This window comes from Lactuca saligna, chromosome 3 (genome assembly GCF_052625555.1).
Source record: "Lactuca saligna cultivar CGN05327 chromosome 3, ASM5262555v1, whole genome shotgun sequence".
Classification (NCBI taxonomy): Eukaryota; Viridiplantae; Streptophyta; class Magnoliopsida; order Asterales; family Asteraceae; genus Lactuca; species Lactuca saligna.
Window position 1 is genome coordinate 112,640,646 of NC_136419.1, and position 20,999 is coordinate 112,661,644.

The window sequence follows — 20,999 nt, forward strand, 5'->3', positions numbered from 1 at the left end:
GTGTACCATTTTGATGGAAGAAGCACACCGATCGAAGTTCTCGATCCATCCCGGGGCTACTAAGATGTATTTGGATCTGAAGAAGGAGTATTGGTGGCCCTGTATGAAGAGGGATGTTGCGTGGTTCATCGAGAGGTTCCTGACTTGTCGCCAGGTTAAGGCCGAGCACCAGCGTCCGCATGGTAAGTTGCAGCCGCTGGAGATTCCTGAGTGGAAGTGGGAACATATCACCATGGATTTTATCACCAAATTGCCAAGGACTGCGAGGGGGGTCGATGCAATTTGGGTGATTGTGGATAGATTGACGAAGAGCGCTCATTTTCTTGCTATCAGTGAGAGCTATTCTGCGGAGGTTGGCAGAGTTATATGTGAGGGAGGTGGTATTGCGGCACGGGGTCCCGATGTCGATTGTTTCAAATCGGGACGTACGATTTACTTCTAGATTTTGGAATAAGTTTCACGAGGAGTTGGGAACGAGACTGCATTTTAGTACCGCATACCACTCACAGACAGACGGGCAGAGTGAGCGGACGATTCAGATGCTCGAGGATATGCTTCGAGCTTGTGTTTTGGATTTTGGAGGGAGCTGGGACACCTATCTACCCTTGGCTGAGTTTTCATACAACAACAGCCATCACTCGAGCATTAGTATGCCACCCTTTGAGCTGTTGTATGGGAGGAGGTACCGGACCCCCATTTGCTGGGGAGAGGTGGGGCAACGGGTAATGGGTAGTATGGAGATTGGGCTTCAGACGACAGAGCAGATACAGCAAGTCAGGTAGAGATTGTTGACCGCTCAGAGTCACCAGAAGAGTTATGCGGACAGGCGCCGGTCCGAGCTCGAGTTTCAGGTTGGTGACCTTGTACTCTTAAAGGTCTCTCCTTGGAAAGGAGTGATCCGATTCAGGAAGAGGGGCAGGTTGGGGCCTCGATATATTGGACCTTTTAGGGTAATCGCGAGAGTAGGCAGGGTAGCGTACCGTTTGGATCTACCTGCGGAGCTGGGTTAGATTCACGACACCTTTCATGTGTCGTAGTTGAGGAAGTGTATTACTGATGAGTCGGCGGTAGTACCATTGGAGGACATTTAGGTGGATGCAGGCCTGAACTATGTGGAGAGACCAGTGGCAATTAGGGATTGGAAGATCAAGGTTCTAAGGAACAAGGAAGTGCCTTTGGTGCAAGTACAGTGGCAGCACAGGAAGGGGTCAGAGCTGACTTGGGAGCCAGAGCGCGAGATGCGGGAGCAGCATCCGAAATTGTTTGTAGAATGAGACTTCGAGGGCAAAGTCTGATTCTGGTGGGGGAGAATTGTAACATCCAGAATCCCAGGTACAATATTTAATATTTATTTTTTTGAATTATGAGAAGGAACTCGGCGAGTTGATGCATAGACTCGCCGAGTAGGGTCGTGATTGTTCATCCGGATTCACTTTGGACTCGGCGAGTCCATGAGTGGACTCGGCAAGTCCACGCTGTTTAATGAAACCCTAAATCCTCCGAGGTTGGAGCCTATTTAAGGGTACTCTTAGCCTCCCATTGCGGCTACCAGTCCCTTGAGAGCTCCCTTAGTGATCTATATCGTTTGGAAGGAAGGAGAAGCCTTTATTGATCTTTCTTTCCTTGGTTTGGAAAAGAGGAGGTGATCAAGAGCAAGAGGAGGCTGAAGGAGGTGTGGTTCAAGTGGTTTCAGAGTCCAGAGATTCCAACTTGAGGTATTCATTCGACTTTTCTTCAGTTTTGGTATTGAACCTAGAGATTAGGGTTTTCTAACCTTTTGTGAGGATGTTTATGTGGAGCAATTGGTCCATTATCGAGTCTATGCTTTGGATCTGGACTCAAAAAGGTTCAGAGGCTTCAATCCAGTATGCTTTATGGGTCCTTGAGGGGTGATTGAACTTAGGTTGCCATTTATGGGACTAAATCTCCATTTGATGCCATTATGTATGTTTATAAGCATCAAGTTCCGAGCTTTACGTGATTATATTGATTGGAAAGGTCAGATCTATGGAATGGTGGAACGGATCTGACCTTAGGAGGTCAAAAGAATCTGTGCATGGCATGTACTCGCCGAGTTGTTCTTGGGATTCGGCGAGTTGAGTCAAGGTAGCCCCGCGATTCATGCCTGGGGACTCGTCGAGTAAAAGGAAGGACTCGATGTGTTAATTGGACTAAGGGGTTGAGTGGAGACAGGTGGACTCGCTGAGTTACCCAAGTGCACTGGCCGAGTCGGGTCAAAGTTGACTACTGACTTTGGTTGGCTTTTAGGGTTTGGTCAGCAGCGAGGCCTTTGAGTCAAAAGAGGGGTAAAATGGTCTTTTACCCTTCTGAGGATGTTAAAAAAGGATAGAGTACGATCATAGTTATGGGAATATTTGCCTTATGTGTTTAGGCGGAGGCTAGATCGCATTTCCCACCGAGTCAGTGAGTTACCGAGATATCTGAGGTGAGTCTTCTCACTATACCGTACTCGGAAGAGTATTTACGTGTGACCGGAAGGTCGGATATGTTATGAGAAGTATGCATTGTATGTGATTAAGTTAACTGTTGTATGTGCTATGTATGCTATGCTTGATGTGGGCCGAAAGGCGTTATGTTATGGGCCGGAAGGCATTGTGATGAGGACCGGAAGGTTGACGCTGGTAGGACCGGAAGGTTTACCGGGTTGGGACGGAAGTCCCCTGAGACACATGGACCAGAAGATCAGGGCCTGGAAGGGCGTATGTGTGTGTAAGTAGTATTTTGGGGAACTCACTAAGCAATTATGCTTACAGTTGTTGTGTTATGTGTTTCAGGTCCTAGCGAGGACCGTGGGAAGGCGCCGGCGTGATCTGTACACACTAGCGGAGGATATATTTTATGATCTTGGGATTTATATGTTTTGTATGACGATATGATATATTGGATTTTTATGACTTGATTTGGAGGAAAACATGTTTAAGAAATGAAAATTTTGTTTTGAAAATTTACGTCGTTACACAGATCTAGCCCGCCTTGGGACCATTTTGCTCTGGAGATTCATAAAGTTGCAAACCTTATGAATCCCATGAATGCATTCAACAAGAAGGGTAGGAAATGAAGAGTAAACTCAAGATCTAGCCATATTATTTGATAAAAATCGAGTCTTGAAGACTTACAATAGTCCACAAGATGACTAAGCTCAAGGATGGGTGCTTGGTTTGCTGGATCTTCTCACTATCTCCTTATTCTTAAGCTTCAAAGGTCACTCTAGCTCACAAAATGGAAGAGAATGGGGATTAGGGTTAGCACATATGTTCTTAGGGTTTGGAGGCTGATGGGAGGTCAGCCTCAAGGCTAATAAGGAGATTATATATGGTGCAAACCTTAAAATTAGAGTTTTATCATTATAGCGCCTACTCGTCGAGTCGGCCTTCCAACTCGTCGAGTAGGGTGTAGATCCCGCGTTCTTGAAATGTTCTCTACTCGACGAGTTGGACTCCCAACTCGCCAAGTCTACACACTAAAACCTTAGATCTTAAATAAATTAAGTAATACGTGGAACAGGTGTTACAGTTCCTCCACGGATAACGAGAAGAATGGTGAAAAATCTTAACCTCTCAAATGAACTACCAAAAAATGAGGGGGAGGGAGGGGGAATCCTTTAGTTTTGGAGTTTGATATGGATCTTACAATTGACCCGGTAGGACTACCTAAATATATGTTTGTTCTGTGAGAGAGGACATATGTGGCTGAGCGTACCTTTCGATAAAAAAAAGTAGGGAAAATGTTTCCCCTCGCCATAAAGGATGCCACAATCAAACATATGAATGTAATTTACCTATATAAGAATATTTTATATGTTTAATTATGACTAGTTTTTACTTAACTAACTTTTATTTTTTGTATTTGTAGACAAAAGTTCAGTTTGGATCGCGTTTCCCTGGATCCACATATTGCTAGTTGTTGAAGGACCTTGAGGAGTCTCTAAGAAAACGTTCCAGAGACCATAAAAATGATGCAAAAAACCTTTAAGACAATCGAAGGGCATAATGATATTCTGGGAGCACTATCCAGCCCCCTAAAGTTACAAATTCAAATAATTGGGAGAAAGCGATTACGTATTTCCAAATAGACCAACTTAAAATGCTTTCGGAGGTAAGCATAAAAGTTCACACACAACAAAAATACTCAAACAGTGGGGGGACAAGTTCATACAACATTGCTTGTTATAAAGAGCTAAGTTACGATATATGTAATTGTTTATTTAAAATGCAATCTAATTTTTAATGTTAAACATAACAAGAGTAGAGTACATATGTTCTATGAATCTCACACCGATAAGAACGGGGTATTTGGCATCCTTTTGGCCAAGCAAAATTACATAAGTATTTAATTATAGTTTTATCATATAAGTGTTTATTTATATCATAGTATTAATCATTTTTGGAAAATACATCATGAGTTAATATTGAACAAACTCAAGGCATAAATAAAGAAAGAACTCTGACACCAAATGAAGAAAGAGCCACTTTGAAAAAGTATTAGATGCTCAACGTGACTATATTAAAGACATCCTACGTGAACCTCCCACTTTTACGTCGATTGAGTATTAGAGACACTCATCATGTTAGTTTGGTAGTTTTAATTTATGTTGATTATTTGTTAAAATCTTTGATAATAAGTTTTTTGGTATTTTGAACTTTGTTAATACTTATTTTGACAATTTAGAATATGTTAAATACTTTGTTAGTTTGGTAATTTTTAGTTTAGTTACATTAAGGTAATAATTAGTTTGGTAAATTTTAGTTTAGTTACATTAAGGTAATAATTAGTTTGATAATTTGTAGTTTACTTACATTGTGGTAATTATTAGTTTGATTATAGTGTATGGTTTTGTTTATGTTGGCAATTTATAGTTTGCTTATAGTTTGGTAGTTATTAGTTTAATAGTTTTGGTTTAAGTTGATAGTTTGATATTATGTAATTGTTTTTTATTTTGTTAGTGTGGTAGTTTAGTAGTTTGGTTTATGTTGATAGTTTGATATATTGATTATTGTTAGTTTGATAGTTGGTTAATTCAAGCAATGCTTTGCGACCCGAAGTGTACTGCAACACTACAAGCATGACTTCCTTGGTTGCCACCACCAAGTAATGCTAGATGAAATGAGGGGAACTAAGATGATTACAAGTCTGATTAGTTTATGATTTATTTAATGTTTTGTTGGACTTTGTATAACATATACCTATAGAACACTTTTGGTACTTAATTTGTTAGGTTGTACTCTTAACTTTTTAATGTTTGGATTAGTTTTTTTTAATTAATCTTTCATGTTTTTAATATTTTGTATCGATTTTTTTTGCATATGCAAGGAGCTTTTTTCTAAAATAAATAAATAAATAAATGTATGATCGGTGATTGTACCGGCAATTCATGTATTTGTGTCGTTTTATTGTGTCATAAAGAAATTTGACACGGCATGAACACACAAAGATGAATAATTAAGCTTTATCTCATTTTTCAAGATATATTCATATCGTGTTGTGTTTCTCACAAATTTTTATATTTGTGCCTCAAATTGCCAGGAGGCGTAATAGCAGCGGCACTATTAGCTGCGATGGGTGTATCACTAACGACTAACTTATTAGCAGTGACATGCAATCGGCGATTTTGTGAGTAATAGTGACATATCATTAGCGACGATAAGCTGCCACTTATTTTTATCGGTGATACATGTCACTATTTTGTTTTTTTTTTTTTTTTTTTTTTATGTTGTTGTTGTTGTCTTTTTTTTGTTATTTTATTATTATTATTTTTTTTGTAATGGTTTTAATGAATAAAATTGTATGAATAATATAATGGTGATGAGCTAAGCTTACATCTTTAAATTGGCTTTGCAATCATAACACATGTGTTATATATTCGTGTAAAATATTTGCATATTTTGGTTATTGAATGAAACAAGATTGCGTATTTTATTAAAACAAGCAAACAACCATCTTGTTACCTACACTAGAATAGAAAAAGATGAAAAATGGTTAACAATTAAACAAATCTAGAAAAATGCAGAGTGGCCGGCAAGACTAAATTGTCCTGTGAAGAGGGTACGAAACAAACGGTTCTGCCAATTGACATCAGGAGTCAGGACATGGAGATAAACCTGGTTCTTATGAAGCCTTAACTAGGGAACATCATTCTAAAGATTCTATCGAGCGTTACATCCTAACTTTTTATGCATGTACTCTAACATAAACAGCAGACATAATATCCACAATGAAAAGAGAAGATTGTCCACTTCTCTTTGTAACCAATGGTAAACTACATAACACGTTTTACCCAAGTTGGTTTATATAGGTTAAGGTTGAAACCCGATAGATACTATCAAGAGGTGACCCCCATAGGTTTTTGGGTCACGGTATCTTTTGATATACCTCAACACAATATGTAACTATTATTTAAAATTTAGCCGATAAAAGAAACTTATAGTCTATTAAATGTTTTAGGGGTTGGTATATAGTTGTATTAATTACACTTTGTATATATATATATATATATATATATATATATATATATATATATATATATATATATATATATTATTCACTACAAAAGACTAAGGAGGTGACCATTAAAAATTTCAAATTTTAAACCAAGAGAAGAGAATACCTTTTGCTGCATATAATGTTACATTTGCATATAATGCATATAATGTTACATTTGCATATAATGCATATAATGTTACATTTGAATATAATGTTACATTTTGTTATCATTTGAAGTATTTTGCTATCATTAATACAATTATTTGGTACTCAAACAAGTGGCCAACCATATCCTGTCAAGTCGGAAATGAATCAGAAACACGGCTGTCATTGCTTGTTGCCTGCTGTCCTGAAGTTTCTAATCTCTATTCATTAAAGTAAAGGCCAAAACATACGTGAGAGGTAGTACATAAAACACCAAGAAAACACATGTATTATGATGCACAAAGCTGCAATCAAAAATGCCTTGAAATCTCAGTCATTTCTGTCTATAAAACTGCGCTGACTAGAAGCTCACAATAACACTTCACTGGGAAATTAATCATGACAAAACCTCACGTTCTAGTCATACCTTATCCCGCACAAGGCCATGTAATCCCTATAATGGAGCTTGCTCAACGCCTAGTCATGCAAGGTATCAAAGTTACATTTGTCAACACAGATGTCACTCACAAGCTTGTGAAAAGCAACTCTCTAGAGAAAGATGCGTTTGGAGGTCTAATGCAGATGGTTTCCATCCCCGATGGATTAGAACCATGGGAGGACAGAACTGACCTTTGTAAGTTGAGCAAATCCGTATTAAGAACCATGCCTCACAAGCTGGAGGAACTTATAGACACGATTAATGAAGAAAACAACAATAAAGTCACATGTATTATTGCTGATGGTTGCATGGGATGGGCCATAAAAGTCGCAAAGAAGATGCGAATTAGTAGAGCAGCCTTCTGGCCAGCCTCGGTTTGTACACTGGCCTCCGTGCTGAGCTATCAGAAATTGATCGATGATGGAATCATTAACAACAATGGTGAGACAATACACATGCATGGTTATATATATAATTATATATACATTATTACATAAGATTATGTTGAATCTTTTATGTCAGGCATGCCTCTAAACCATGATCAGATGATTCAGCTCTCAGAAACCATGCCACCTATAAAAGCTGCTGACCTCTCCTGGGCGTGTTTTGAGGATTCGCCAACTGTAGAAGCTGTTTTTCAAGTTGTAAGAGAAGCTGTTGAAGCAAGTAGATTGACGAAATGGTATATATGCAACTCAACAACTGAGCTGGAAGTTGCAGCATTTAGCCTCTATCCACAACTGTTGCAGATTGGCCCGTTGCTCGCAAGCAACCGACTTGGTGATCAAGCGGGTCACTTTTGGCAAGAAGACTCCACCTGTTTAGAATGGCTCGATCAACAGAAACCATGTTCAGTCATTTATATAGCGTTTGGGAGCTTCACCATTTTCAACCAAACGCAGTTTGAGGAATTGGCACTTGGTCTTGAACTTAGCAACAGACCATTCTTGTGGGTTGTGCGACCAGGCATGACGAAGGAGACTACGGCTTCTTTCCCAGATGGGTATGTGGAAAGAGTAGGCTCTCGTGGAAGAATTGTGAGTTGGGCGCCTCAACAGAAAGTATTAGCTCATCCTTCTGTGGCTTGTTTTGTGAGTCATTGTGGTTGGAATTCTACTTTAGAGGGTGTTACAAATGGACTCCCTTTCTTGTGCTGGCCATATTTTGCGGATCAGTTTCATAATGAAACTTACATTCGTCACATATGGAAAACTGGACTGGGGTTTAATAAAGATGAAGGAGGTATTATCACACGTGGAGAAATTAAAAGTAAGGTAGAGAAGCTGCTTGGAGACAATACATTCAGAGTGAAGGCCATGGATACTAAAGAAAAAGTTACAAGCGCTATTGCAAAAGGAGGAGGCTCACACAAAAATCTTAGCAATTTCATTGAGTGGATACAAGAGGAATCTACAGATACCCAAGAATATTCAACTTGACAATATATTATTATCTATAAAGGAGTTGGCAGGGAATTTAGTAGCTAAATTTCAAGTTTGATGTTCTAAAGTATAATTATATTTGGGGAGATGGGTTGATTTATATTATCTATGCAAGGAGGCTTCATTTCCTTTGCTTTGTTTCCATTTACTCATTTAAGGGAGCATATGAAAAATTGGTTCAACTTATTTTATGCAAACAACTTAAATTTACTATCATGTTTGTTAATAATAATCCTACTTCTCTTGCTTTGCGCTCCATCACCGATACTGCTTAACATGGATCCTCCACAGCCTTTCCCTCTTGTCTAGGTTGTCATTCATGTCTACAAAGGTTGATGTCTTTTATACAAAATACATATATGCTACTTCGCGCTCCAAAAATATATGTTTTGGATTGATATATGTTTTGGGAAGAAATATAAATATATAAATATATTATGGGAAATCTATAGAAAAATCCCGGCCAATATATTGATATTTCTAGTAATAAAACAAAAGTATAATTTGGGCGAATATATTGATGTTTCTAGTAATAAAACAAAAGTACGTTGATGTTCTAAAGAGCATGCAGTGATTTTTTGACATATATATATGACATAATATTCCAATAAATTTTTATAATATAATAGAAGTTTAACATATATGGACAAATATCGGTGAATGGTGGAGGATAGATTTTACAGGTTGTCGGGCCCGGATTAAAGATATCTACAAGAAGGTGCAAGAAGCTAATTAGTTGAAGAATAGTGTGTGATCATAACGTATCCCTAAGAAGCTAAGTGGAAGCATCCTTCTGGGACCTCCTCTCCGGAAACCACTGATGTCGTTTTCCTTTCTCTGATTGTGATTATAGATCTCCTCTGAAGTTGTTGACATTGGGAGATCCCTGGTAGGTGCAACAAGCTTAATTTTGATGCCATCACACATAGAAATAGGCGTTGTTTTTTTTTTTTGGAAACCACAAATTTATTAAAAAAAGGTAACCCTCCACTAGCAAGGAACTAGAAGAGGGGTCATAACAAGAAAGAAATATAATTAAGTGCAAAATTACAATCCAGAAAATGGAGAGATCAACCACTCCTCCCAACTACATATACCATTATTACCCCTATACTTTAACCAATAAAAGATCATAGACTTAATGCATTTCGATCCATTATGGATTGAAATACCCTCCATGTGAAATAATCTTTTGTTCCTAAATCGCCATAAGTTCCAAAACATGCCATAACAAATCACGACAAACCTTTTCCTTTTCGCTTGATTACTCCCTCAATTGCTAGCGAAATGCATCAGGTCGATGATGGTTTTTAATGGCACATGCTCACTTGTAATGCCACACCAACTCCAAATGCAACTCCTTATCCGGGCAGCGAACAGATAATCAATCAGCATGTGATCCGTGCACTCCGGCCTTCCGATGCATGAACTGCATAATGTTGAGTTGACCATAATACCCCTCCGCTCCAAGGCAATAACTGTTGGGATTCGATTTTGTACTGCTCTCCATACAAAACATAACACCTTAATCGGTACCACTTTACTTCATATAATCACAGGAGCAACTGGGGTACTAACTTTCAGCTTGTCAATAAGCCGCCTAATAGATGCAATAGAAAACATGCCATCCGACGAGAGTTTACATCTCCAATGGTCCCTTCCCGAGTTTAGTTGAATGTTAGAAACTTCATTAATTAGATCATTTACTTCAGATTCAAGCCCCCGAGCAGCAGGTCTAGATTTCCACATCCAATTTTGATTCAAGCCACCAATTCTGTCAGCTACAGTGTGATGGATTTTATACAAACAATCCTATGTGTGCATGCAACCCTAGTATTGGATCTATGTTTTCACTATTAGTTATACAGCTTTATGAACACCAAAAGAAACCTGGTATGCTACTATAATTTTCGAAATTCATATATAAAGCTATAATACATACCTTTTGTTGTTATATAGCAATAACAACTAGTTCCTTGAATTTCCTTAGCTCTTGAAAGCAAGTACCACAAGTGTAGTACCTCTAATGGAGTCACAAACACCATATGCAACTTGGATGAAGAGGAGAAGAAAAGAGGCTGCCCAAAAAACGACTAGAAACCCTAAAGAATCAGTTGTCCACGTTTTTGGGGCCTAAGGGGTCCTTTATATACTAGTGTGGGCTGCTAGGGTTTCAGTCAAAACCCTAATGGACAGCTTAAACTCTAAGCAGCCCATGGAACCTTCTGGATAAGGCCATGGACGAAAATATGATGGGCTTCCATCATAATTTCGTTCACCCCTTATTCCTTTAGCATTCCTTAGCCCAATAACTCAATTATCCAATAATTGCAGTCCAGCTCCCTAAATTTAATTGATCTTTTTTAGCCACAAAATTAATTATCAATTAATTCTTGACCAATATTAATTAAACAACATGATTTCTCCTTTAATATATTATTCTCATAATATATTAATAAATCATATTTAAACCTTTCTCTCCTTAAATCATCCTACATATTGCTATGGTGAAGGCAACCCAAAAGGACCATGCTCATAATCGGGTCAAGTACATACCAAAACAGTTATGGACTTAGACACTAATCCAACAGTCTCCCACTTGGATAAGTCTAATAACTATTTTCCGTATGACTTCAGAACCTGATCAGCAATCGTAGCTTTCAAAAGCCGCTGTCGACTCTGATCTTATCAGATAGCGTGTCCTCTAGATAAGGGATTATATATTCTTCCATTCTCAAGATATCGTATAGACAAAAGACATGAATTTCAATCATTCTCTCTATACTATTTCCCGACTTCCGATTCATGACGACTGATAACAGACTACAATTGAACACATCAACTTAGTCCCGGCTTGGCCAAGCGCTTAGGTGTCATCACTAAATCATCGAGAGGCCCACATATATCGCTTTTATCCCACTTTTGGGTAAAAGGAATGGATAAACTTCGACTCAAATGCTCGCTTGCATTTACTGATCGAATCACACACAACAATAAGTTTTATAACACCAAGTTACTGGTGCGTTTACTTATTATCAATGTGTAACTGACCAACAAATAACAACTCACACGTCTCGGTTTCAAGAATATACAATATTATCGTCTCACTAATCACTCGTGATAAAACCGTGAAGTGATCCAAGTGAGCGTGGGTTTAATCCAATACTTTAATCTTATCAAAGCACTCACGAACTCTGCAGCAAACTTGTGCCATGTCTAAACACTTCAGACAATCTACAGACAGATTCATGACAGTCTTTATTCATACCTACTCCCAACGTATGACCAACTGTGGATGTTTGAATAACCTAGTTATTCTGGAAGTCAAAACATGCAAATTGAAACATAACAACAATACTTAATCCTATATGGCCCCAAACTTGTGAGAGTAAATAAAACCCTTCTATTTATCCACCATATTGATTACTCATTATTTATCATTTAATGTTTCGGATAATCAACTCATTGCTTGAATTACAACAACAATTGTCCCATGCTCTAAGCATGCACACCGTGTTTCCTATGGTCCATGCTTTGTGAAATAGATCAATTGAACACATTTCCAATCATTCTCATTTCACAACTCCAAATCCATTTTCATAAGTGTAAGAATATCAAATTCTCGCTACTTATAGAATATGCTAGATCTTAACACTTTATGCAACGATCCCTTCATAATGTCATTGCACTATTGCCAATGATATTACAAAGTCTTCTATCGGAGATTGTTACAAGACAATTCCTTAGATATGATGTCTCTCACTCAAAGTACATTCCTTTGAACATCCTTTTGCATAAAAGTTTCTAATCTAGATTTTCAATATTTACTTCCTAATATGAACACGCTTCCATATTACCCTCATGACAACCCATTCTTAATAGAATCTTTTCTATTTGTAATGATGTCGATATGGTCCATCCAATATGGAAACATTTACATATTTTTTTCAATACTATACTTCCAACTACTCACAAGCGACCAATCCTCGTCGAACTTTGGATTGTCCTTTGATAGTTGTTTAATTATTTTAGTCAAAACCAATTCTAGTCCCTTTTTTCCCTCTAAATGCGCTAGACATTTGGAAAATTTTAGAATGGTAAAATACTATAGCATTTGCAATCGATCCTATACCCGAAGCGTATGGGACACGATGCATAATGTCCTACATAAAGATATGATACTTTACCAATCTTTTGCCATAATATTTTATGTGTCATGTTCTCATAATTCGAACTATGAAGAGGGATGCCGTAATCATAATCGTTTTAAGAACACACAATGTATCCTTTGACTGAAAATATTAAAATTTCTTAATCTAAGCTTTAGATTTTGAAACGGAGTATAATATTCTCTCCCTTAATTATAGCAAAACAACTTTTCAACCCATGCAACTTTGCAAATTGAATCTTTGTTTTTCTATAATTAATATTGCTAACTTGCAATACTTTCCATAATAATCATACAATCATAACTTTTATGCTCCCACTATCATGATGATTACTATAAAACATAACACTTATGCTCCCACTAGCTTCGACATGTATTCATAAACATCTTAACTTTCAGAAAGACAATAACTATTGAATTTCTTAAGTCCATGTTTCTAATACTTAGTGCTTTGATAATCTTTTATCAAGGCTTCTTGAACTTATACACCTTTGCCTTAGATAGTTCATATATGTGTCTTAACAATTAAGACTAATTGCCAAACCTCACAATTCAAATTATGGAAAGGGATACCGTAACCATGATCGAATTCGAGAATGCAATTTTACAATACTATCTTCTTAAAATCTTTCTCAGTGAAAGCATTTCCTCACAATCATTTTCATGAAGGAGGAAATCTTATGACACTTAGATTTAAATGGTGTATTTGTTCCTATCCATGTGAATTTGTTAAAACCAAAGTTTATGATAAATTCAAACTCATATGGACTAACCTTTCTTAATCTTGATTTCTTGCCTTATGGTAGCACAGCTGCCCACCACGTCATCCAAGTAGTTAAGCAGCTCACCCTTTCTTATCAATGTACTTTCATTGATCAAGGTCCTTGCTTTTTATGCATTCAAATGAGAATTCATAGAACTCACATGCATAATTAACTCGATTGGATTGGCACAGAATCAAAATAATGTCAACACGATAGGTTGTAAACCTCAAGTCGTGTGCTAGTGATGATCGATAAGGTTTATTCTTGATTTGTTCTTGAAACTTTTCAAGACCATTAAGACTCCCACTGACTTCTTGACATATAAGATTCTCTTGTCAAGAAACATTTCTTGACAAACAAATATTCAAGAGTTAGTGAAGCATTTATCAAGACAAAACACTTCACACAATTGGTCCTAGTTGGTCTTTGTCTTATCCAAGACGGCACAACTTACCAATTTCAAATGTACGAGGATAAGAAAACTTTTCCAAGTTCCATATTTGATGAGTGTTATAAACCTACTTAAAACTTTTCACTCAATGTCACAATCTTGACTTTAAGACTTGATATAGGAACGAAGTATGATTGACTTCTTGATTTAACCATTTCTACAATACTTGATTCCTCTTCTTAGACATGCAATTGCACTAAGACTCACTTAGAGGATCTATTGAGACATGGTTCTTAATCTTTAAGACTTATCATAAAACACAATAAAAGGTACTTTCCCTTCTTCTTAGAAAAGAGAAACTTTTATCTTTCTGCCTACTCGATTCTTCTTTATTCGTTCTACTATTCATTGAAACTCTTTCAATCAATCTCAGAATTACACTTAATCTTATAAGTATAATCACATTTACTAAACTTTAGTAAATCATGACGAATATCTTTGTCACTCTTGTGGTGGACTTGATCAACGCACAACCTAGTGTACTTGATCTCCTAGTCCTTCAACTGACACTTTGCCAAAGAATTAGTCTAAGTTTCCCAAATGTGAAAGTTTTCCATTCATCATACAATACACATTGCATGATTCCAAGTTTCTGTCCAATTGAAACTTGGGCGATGAGAAAGTCTCCCTATTTGGTACACTTTTGACATTTCCATAATTAAGAATCAAATCCATTTTGCTAATAATAGAAGTACATGAACATCAATTTTTCATATATTTCATTGTAAGGATAAATAAATAAGACAAAATCAAAATTTATTTTATTGCGGAAAAAACTTGTCCTTACAATGCAATTCAACTGAAAAACTATGTTAACAATCTATTCTAACTCCAAGTTGTAGCTCAAGAATCCATTCTTCAAGTAATGCGATCGAAATCCATTTCTTCATGATCAGATTCAGCTCACTTCTTTTCTCAAGCTTCCTCTCTTTTCTTCGATCCTACAAAACATCAAAATGTAATATTATCACATCATGTATTAAGAATCTAGAATAGGAACTTAAAAGAGTTAGTTAATGGATTTTACCTGAAGCAGAGCCATACGTCTTGACTCTCCCATCTCTTAGATCTCTCAGGTAATTAGGGCAGCTTCGTCTCCAATGCCCCTTCTCTTGGCAATAAAAGCAAATAGACTCCTTTGGCACAACACATCGGACAATCACAGACTTAGTTCTTTCTGGACTTCCAATGTTGCCAGTGTCCATTGAAGTTTGGGAGTTTGATTCACTAGACAAATTTGCTTGACCAGCACGCCAAATCATTGCTGATTCAACAGCTATAAGCAAATAGGTGAGATCAATTAGGGTCACGTCGTGGTCCATCATATAGTACTCTCTAACGAACTCACTATATGATTCAGGAAGTGACTGAAGAACCCAGTCAACAGCCAACTCACTTGAAATCTCGACACCCAACATGTTTAACCTATCAATGTATGACTTCATCTCTAAGACGTGCGCACACACAGGTTTCCCATCTTCGTGTTTACTTGCCAAAAGGGCTTGAGTGAGCTTGTACTTTTCAAGCCTTTGAACTTGTGGGTCAGGGAGAATAATTGGAGGAGGTGGAGGAAGTGAAGCATGACTCTCATTTTCTTGATCGTATCTCGGAACGTCATCTTCATTTGGAAAGCTTGTTCCAAAGGATTTGGGAAGACCATTGTAAGATTCAGATATCTACAAAACGGGAGAAAATTCAAGTTAAGTTGATTAGAATTCTTGATGCAACACCCAAATGAAACATCAAGCTAGGATCCAACACAATACTCTACAACCTAGAAGAGGGATGCCGTAATCTAGTTGCAGAATATTTGAAGGTAGGTAAATGACGATTTACCAATTTCCACCATGAAAAACGAAAAAGAAGTTTAAGTTTTAAATGAATTGAAACTCCTAGATCTTTTGAGACTCATTGAACTCTTCAATGGCATGTTTAATCTCGATTATGCCCTACTATTCGTGACTGGGATGCCGAGGATCACAAACAAGGTGTAAATAACCATACGAATCACGTGGTGCACCCAATGCTACTATCACCTAATCAATGTGCCGGTTAGCCACACACGCTCCATTGATCTATGATAAGCATCGAGCCACCCTTTGCCACCAATGTCATCCCCAAATTAGTGTGCCGGTTAACCACACACGCTCCACTAACGTTTGACAAGGGTACGAAGTGTAATTCCATGGGTTAGCATACAATTTCACATTTTGCCTAAAGTAACTATGATTTGGGAATTTGAAAAAGCATTTAGTTACTTTGTACTTCATTATACTTATAATGGAAGGTTTCTGTCCTATCCTACCCGTTCGGCTAACGACCCTCCACTAGTCAAGAGTGCGGTGGGTAAGAGTGGATACCCATTCAATCGCCATTTTATAGGCAATTTCCTTAAACACCCCTTATAGACTAGCTTCGTGAATGAGGCCTACTAACGGTAAGACTGAATTTTTAGTTATACATATATAATATTAAACTTTTAATGTTATATATAGTATAAGGGTGTATTTTACACTTTTAAAATACTAGGTGGTTTAAATTATACTTTTAATTAACCAAAATCATTATGGATTTATTAAATCTCTTTTAATTATACACTTAATTAATTTAATAAAACCATAAGGGTTTAATTTGAACTTTTCAAAATCAGGGTTTTGGAATTTAGACTTTCAAAATTAACTTTTAATCAACAATTTAAATTCCAAAACTTGAGGGCAAGTTTTGAAACTCTTCAAAACAATTAGGTTTTAATCACACTTAAAATTTTCGAATTTAAGACATTTAAATTAAAATTTTAAATATTAAAACTCTTGATTTAATAATTACCATAAATTAAACAATTAATTTAAATTATTAAATCACAAGGGATTATCTAGATCATGAGGATAATTAACAATTATACATCTAAGATATCCTAATCCCTTGAACCCCTCTCTAAATCTCGAAAATAAGGGATGGGATAATTCAAGATCTTTAATTACCATATTTAACAATTAAAAGATAATTACAAGATATGGGATTATCCAAATCCCTAAAATTTAGGATCTAACCTTGGGGAAGGAGGTAATTTCGAAATCCAAGGGTTGGATAACCCTAGATTTCAAAATCTTGGAGGCTAAGGAACGGATTTGGGAAACCCTAGCAAAAATCGCCATCTAGGGTTTTGCAACCCTAATTGCGAAAATTACCTAGCCTTTAGGGTTTATTAGCCATAAACCCTAATATGTCAAGTTCACAAATTTGAATAAAATCTAATTGAAAACAAAAACCAATGGCTCTGATACCACTGATGGATTTTATACAAACAATCCTATGTGTGCATGCAACCCTAGTATTGGATCTATGTTTTCACTATTAGTTATACAGCTTTATGAACACCAAAAGAAACCTGGTATGCTACTATAATTTTCGAAATTCATATATAAAGCTAGAATACATACCTTTTGTTGTTATATAGCAATAACAACTAGTTCCTTGAATTTCCTTAGCTCTTGAAAGCAAGTACCACAAGTGTAGTACCTCTAATGGAGTCACAAACACCATATGCAACTTGGATGAAGAGGAGAAGAAAAGAGGCTGCCCAAAAACGACTAGAAACCCTAAAGAATCAGTTGTCCACGTTTTTGGGGCCTAAGGGGTCCTTTATATACTAGTGTGGGCTGCTAGGGTTTCAGTCAAAACCCTAATGGACAGCTTAAACTCTAAGCAGCCCATGGAACCTTCTGGATAAGGCCATGGACGAAAATATGATGGGCTTCCATCATAATTTCGTTCACCCCTTATTCCTTTAGCATTCCTTAGCCCAATAACTCAATTATCCAATAATTGCAGTCCAGCCCCCTAAATTTAATTGATCTCTTTTAGCCACAAAATTAATTATCAATTAATTCTTGACCAATATTAATTAAACAACATGATTTCTCCTTTAATATATTATTCTCATAATATATTAATAAATCATATTTAAACCTTTCTCTCCTTAAATCATCCTACATATTGCTATGGTGAAGGCAACCCAAAAGGACTATGCTCATAATCGGGTCAAGTACATACCAAAACAGTTATGGACTTAGACACTAATCCAACACAATGCACCTTTTCTTTGATTCCAATTCGAATAAGTTGGGGTATTTTGACTTTAAACTGCCAGAACCTAGCCAATAATCATACCAAAATAGAGTTTTGTTCCCTGACATAATTTTAATATTAAAAATATCATGGATCTCCAGTCCAAGATCACACAGAATATTTTTGGTGCTGGCAATATTATTCCAGACTCCGCTGTACCTTTGTCTGGATAAATACTCGATCGGTTTATTCGACAAGTTATGGATACCATATATTACACTAGCCCACAAAGAATGAGTTTCATTATTCAGCCTCCACCACCATTTCGCGAGCAAACCAATGTTTAAGGCTTGTATGGCTACAAGGACTTTGTCCCAGCATACCCAATGAATTTTCTTTCTATCATCACAACCGCCCCACAGAAAAGTACGTCTTATTTTTTCCAATTTCGTAATTTTAAGCCTTATTTTGATGTATGGATGTTATGTTAAACTTTTATTTTTTTAGAAACCGCAATTTTAGTCGCATCTAGCTAGGGACTAGCACAGCAAGAAGCAAAATTAGAAGACATTACATGCATAAATGAGCCAATCAAACAACGCCTATTTTATTGTCCCTTCGGGGACATCTGATAAAATAGACGTTGTTTGATTGGCTCATTTATGCATGTAATGTCTTGTAATTTTGCTTCTTGCTGTGTTAGTCCTTAGCTAGATGCGACTAAAATTGCGGTTTCTAAAAAAAATAAAAGTTTAACATAACATCCATACATCAAAATAAGGCTTAAAATTACGAAATCTCCATCCTTTCCACCCCGCCCCCCACCCCTGAATTCCCTTTCTAACCCCCACCCCGATCGATTTTGGGCTACCTTATTTAGGCTAAAAGAAGTTCTTGTTTGGACTAAAAGAAACTATATTTTGGGTAACAAATAGATATTTATAACTTAATTTTACATGTTACAAATAACTTAAAAACATATTTTTTTGTTGAATTTTCGTATGTAAAAATCATTTTATTGTTTATTATATTTATATAGTTAATATATGTCAATTTATATAATTAATTAATAGGACCCCACGTGGGTATCGGGACGAGACTACCTACCCCCGCCTCCACCCCCGAAATTAAAACGGGGGTTAACATTGCCCTCGCCCTCACCTCCGTTCCCGGTTATTTTCATCAAATGCTCCCACATGGGACGGGGGCCCTGCGGGATCGGGGTCTAGCGAGACTTTTTGACATCCCTATTCCCGTCAATTGCTAGTATCTTTTGCTCATCACATCTTCCATGTTCCACGTAATATCTATTCCCGTCAAATGTTTCTACTTCACACATGAAATAGATCAATCATTTTCCTTATCAACTCTTGACTTCATGATCCGTGATTTCTTTGGGTTCTTCAAATAAATGTTTACCCTCGTCCATCCTAATCTCTTCTAATGGTAAGATATTGTCACACCCCATAACCGGAACGACGGAAGCGTTCGGGGCTGGAGGACGTCATGTTTAGTATCACAAGACATGCATCATAGTAAGCAAAGTAATGAATAACCATTTCATTAGAAAGAAAGTGTTTACAATGTGTGTGTTCACAAAACATAGAGTACATAAGCAAAATAACAAAACAAGACTTGGAGCCATACTGCTCCATCTTCTGAATTCCCAGTGCGAGTACCTATCTACTAGTTTTCTGGGAATACAAGTTATTTAAAAGAGTTTGTCAGCAATTAAGCTGGTGAGTTCATAAGATTTTAGTGATGTAAGTAAGTTGTAGAAAGTTGTAAAATGTATTTGAAAAATGTAGTAAGTTATAAGTTATGTAAAGTGTAAATTATGTTTAGAAAAGTTCGCCTGTTCCTCCAGAAAATCCTATATTTACTACTTAGATGAAAGATACATAAAAATGATTCTACAATCCTTTCTATGAGTACTAAATGAATACAAGTTATATAAAACTCAGAGTAAACAAACAATCGACTGTGCGCTTCTGCCCTAATTCCACAACCAAACAAGGAACAGGAAGTAAAGCGGATAGCACACATCCCATTGTTTGTTAGGTATTTGTTGTATATAACTCTGGTGTATTCGCTTGTTACTCATGGAGTTAGTTGTAATAGTTCCTTTATATTTTATGAAAAGATTCTTTAAGAAAACTCTTATTTCTTATAGTAAAATAGTGACCACAGTGATTACTTCTATAATTACTTAGTTTATACTGGCTATACATAAATTAATATTGAATAGATAATTAATTGGGTGAATCTGCCCTAAGCCCACAACCAAACAAGGAACAGGAAATAAGGCAGAAAGCACACATCCAATGACCTAATTGGGTATTTGTAACACCGTAAAATTTATGAAAATTTTTTGCATTTTAAAACACATTTTCAAACACATTTATTAACAAAATCTCATTGTATCATATCTTCGTTTCACAAAATATTTCCCAAGATCAAAATACATAAAATCCCATGACTGTGTACGAATCATGCAGGTGCCTTCCCGCGATCATCACTGGTACCTAAAACACATAACACATAACACTGTAAGCATAAAGCTTAGTAAGTTCCCCAAAACACCATACATAACACATACTAGCCACTCGAGGCTATAACTCTGTGGGCCCTTGGGCCTTAACTCTGTGGACCCTCTAGTCTTAGCTCTGTGAACCTTCCAGTTCTATCTCTGATATACTCTGATATAGACATGGCATAAATCACATAGAAATAATGCAGTGCAACACAACACATAAGTAGCATACAATAACTCTGTCACATAACTCTAATTACCACTCAAGGTAAAGTATAGTGAGAAGACTCACCTCAGATGTCTCGGTAAATCCATGACTCGATAGCAGTATAGTCTAGCCTCCGCCTAATCACATAAAATAAGATACGCTCATAAATATAACTCTCGAGACTAGACCCAACCCTCTCTTAGCATCCTCAGATGGGTAAAAGACCATTTTACCCCTCTCTTGACTCAAAGATCCCATTGTTGACCAATCCCTAAAAGTCC

At 36.8% G+C, this 20,999-nt stretch overlaps 1 protein-coding gene across 1 annotated transcript; it reads left to right on the top strand.

Annotated features, from left to right (window-relative positions):
* Positions 1-6,916: 6,916 nt before the first annotated feature.
* Positions 6,917-8,742, top strand: LOC145037134 (UDP-glycosyltransferase 83A1-like). The gene is made up of 2 exons (XM_078985719.1): positions 6,917-7,525; positions 7,607-8,742. The coding sequence occupies exons 1-2, from the start codon at positions 7,045-7,047 to the stop codon at positions 8,521-8,523; spliced, it is 1,398 nt and encodes a 465-aa protein (XP_078841845.1). The 5' UTR covers positions 6,917-7,044; the 3' UTR covers positions 8,524-8,742.
* The last annotated feature ends 12,257 nt before the right edge of the window (positions 8,743-20,999 follow it).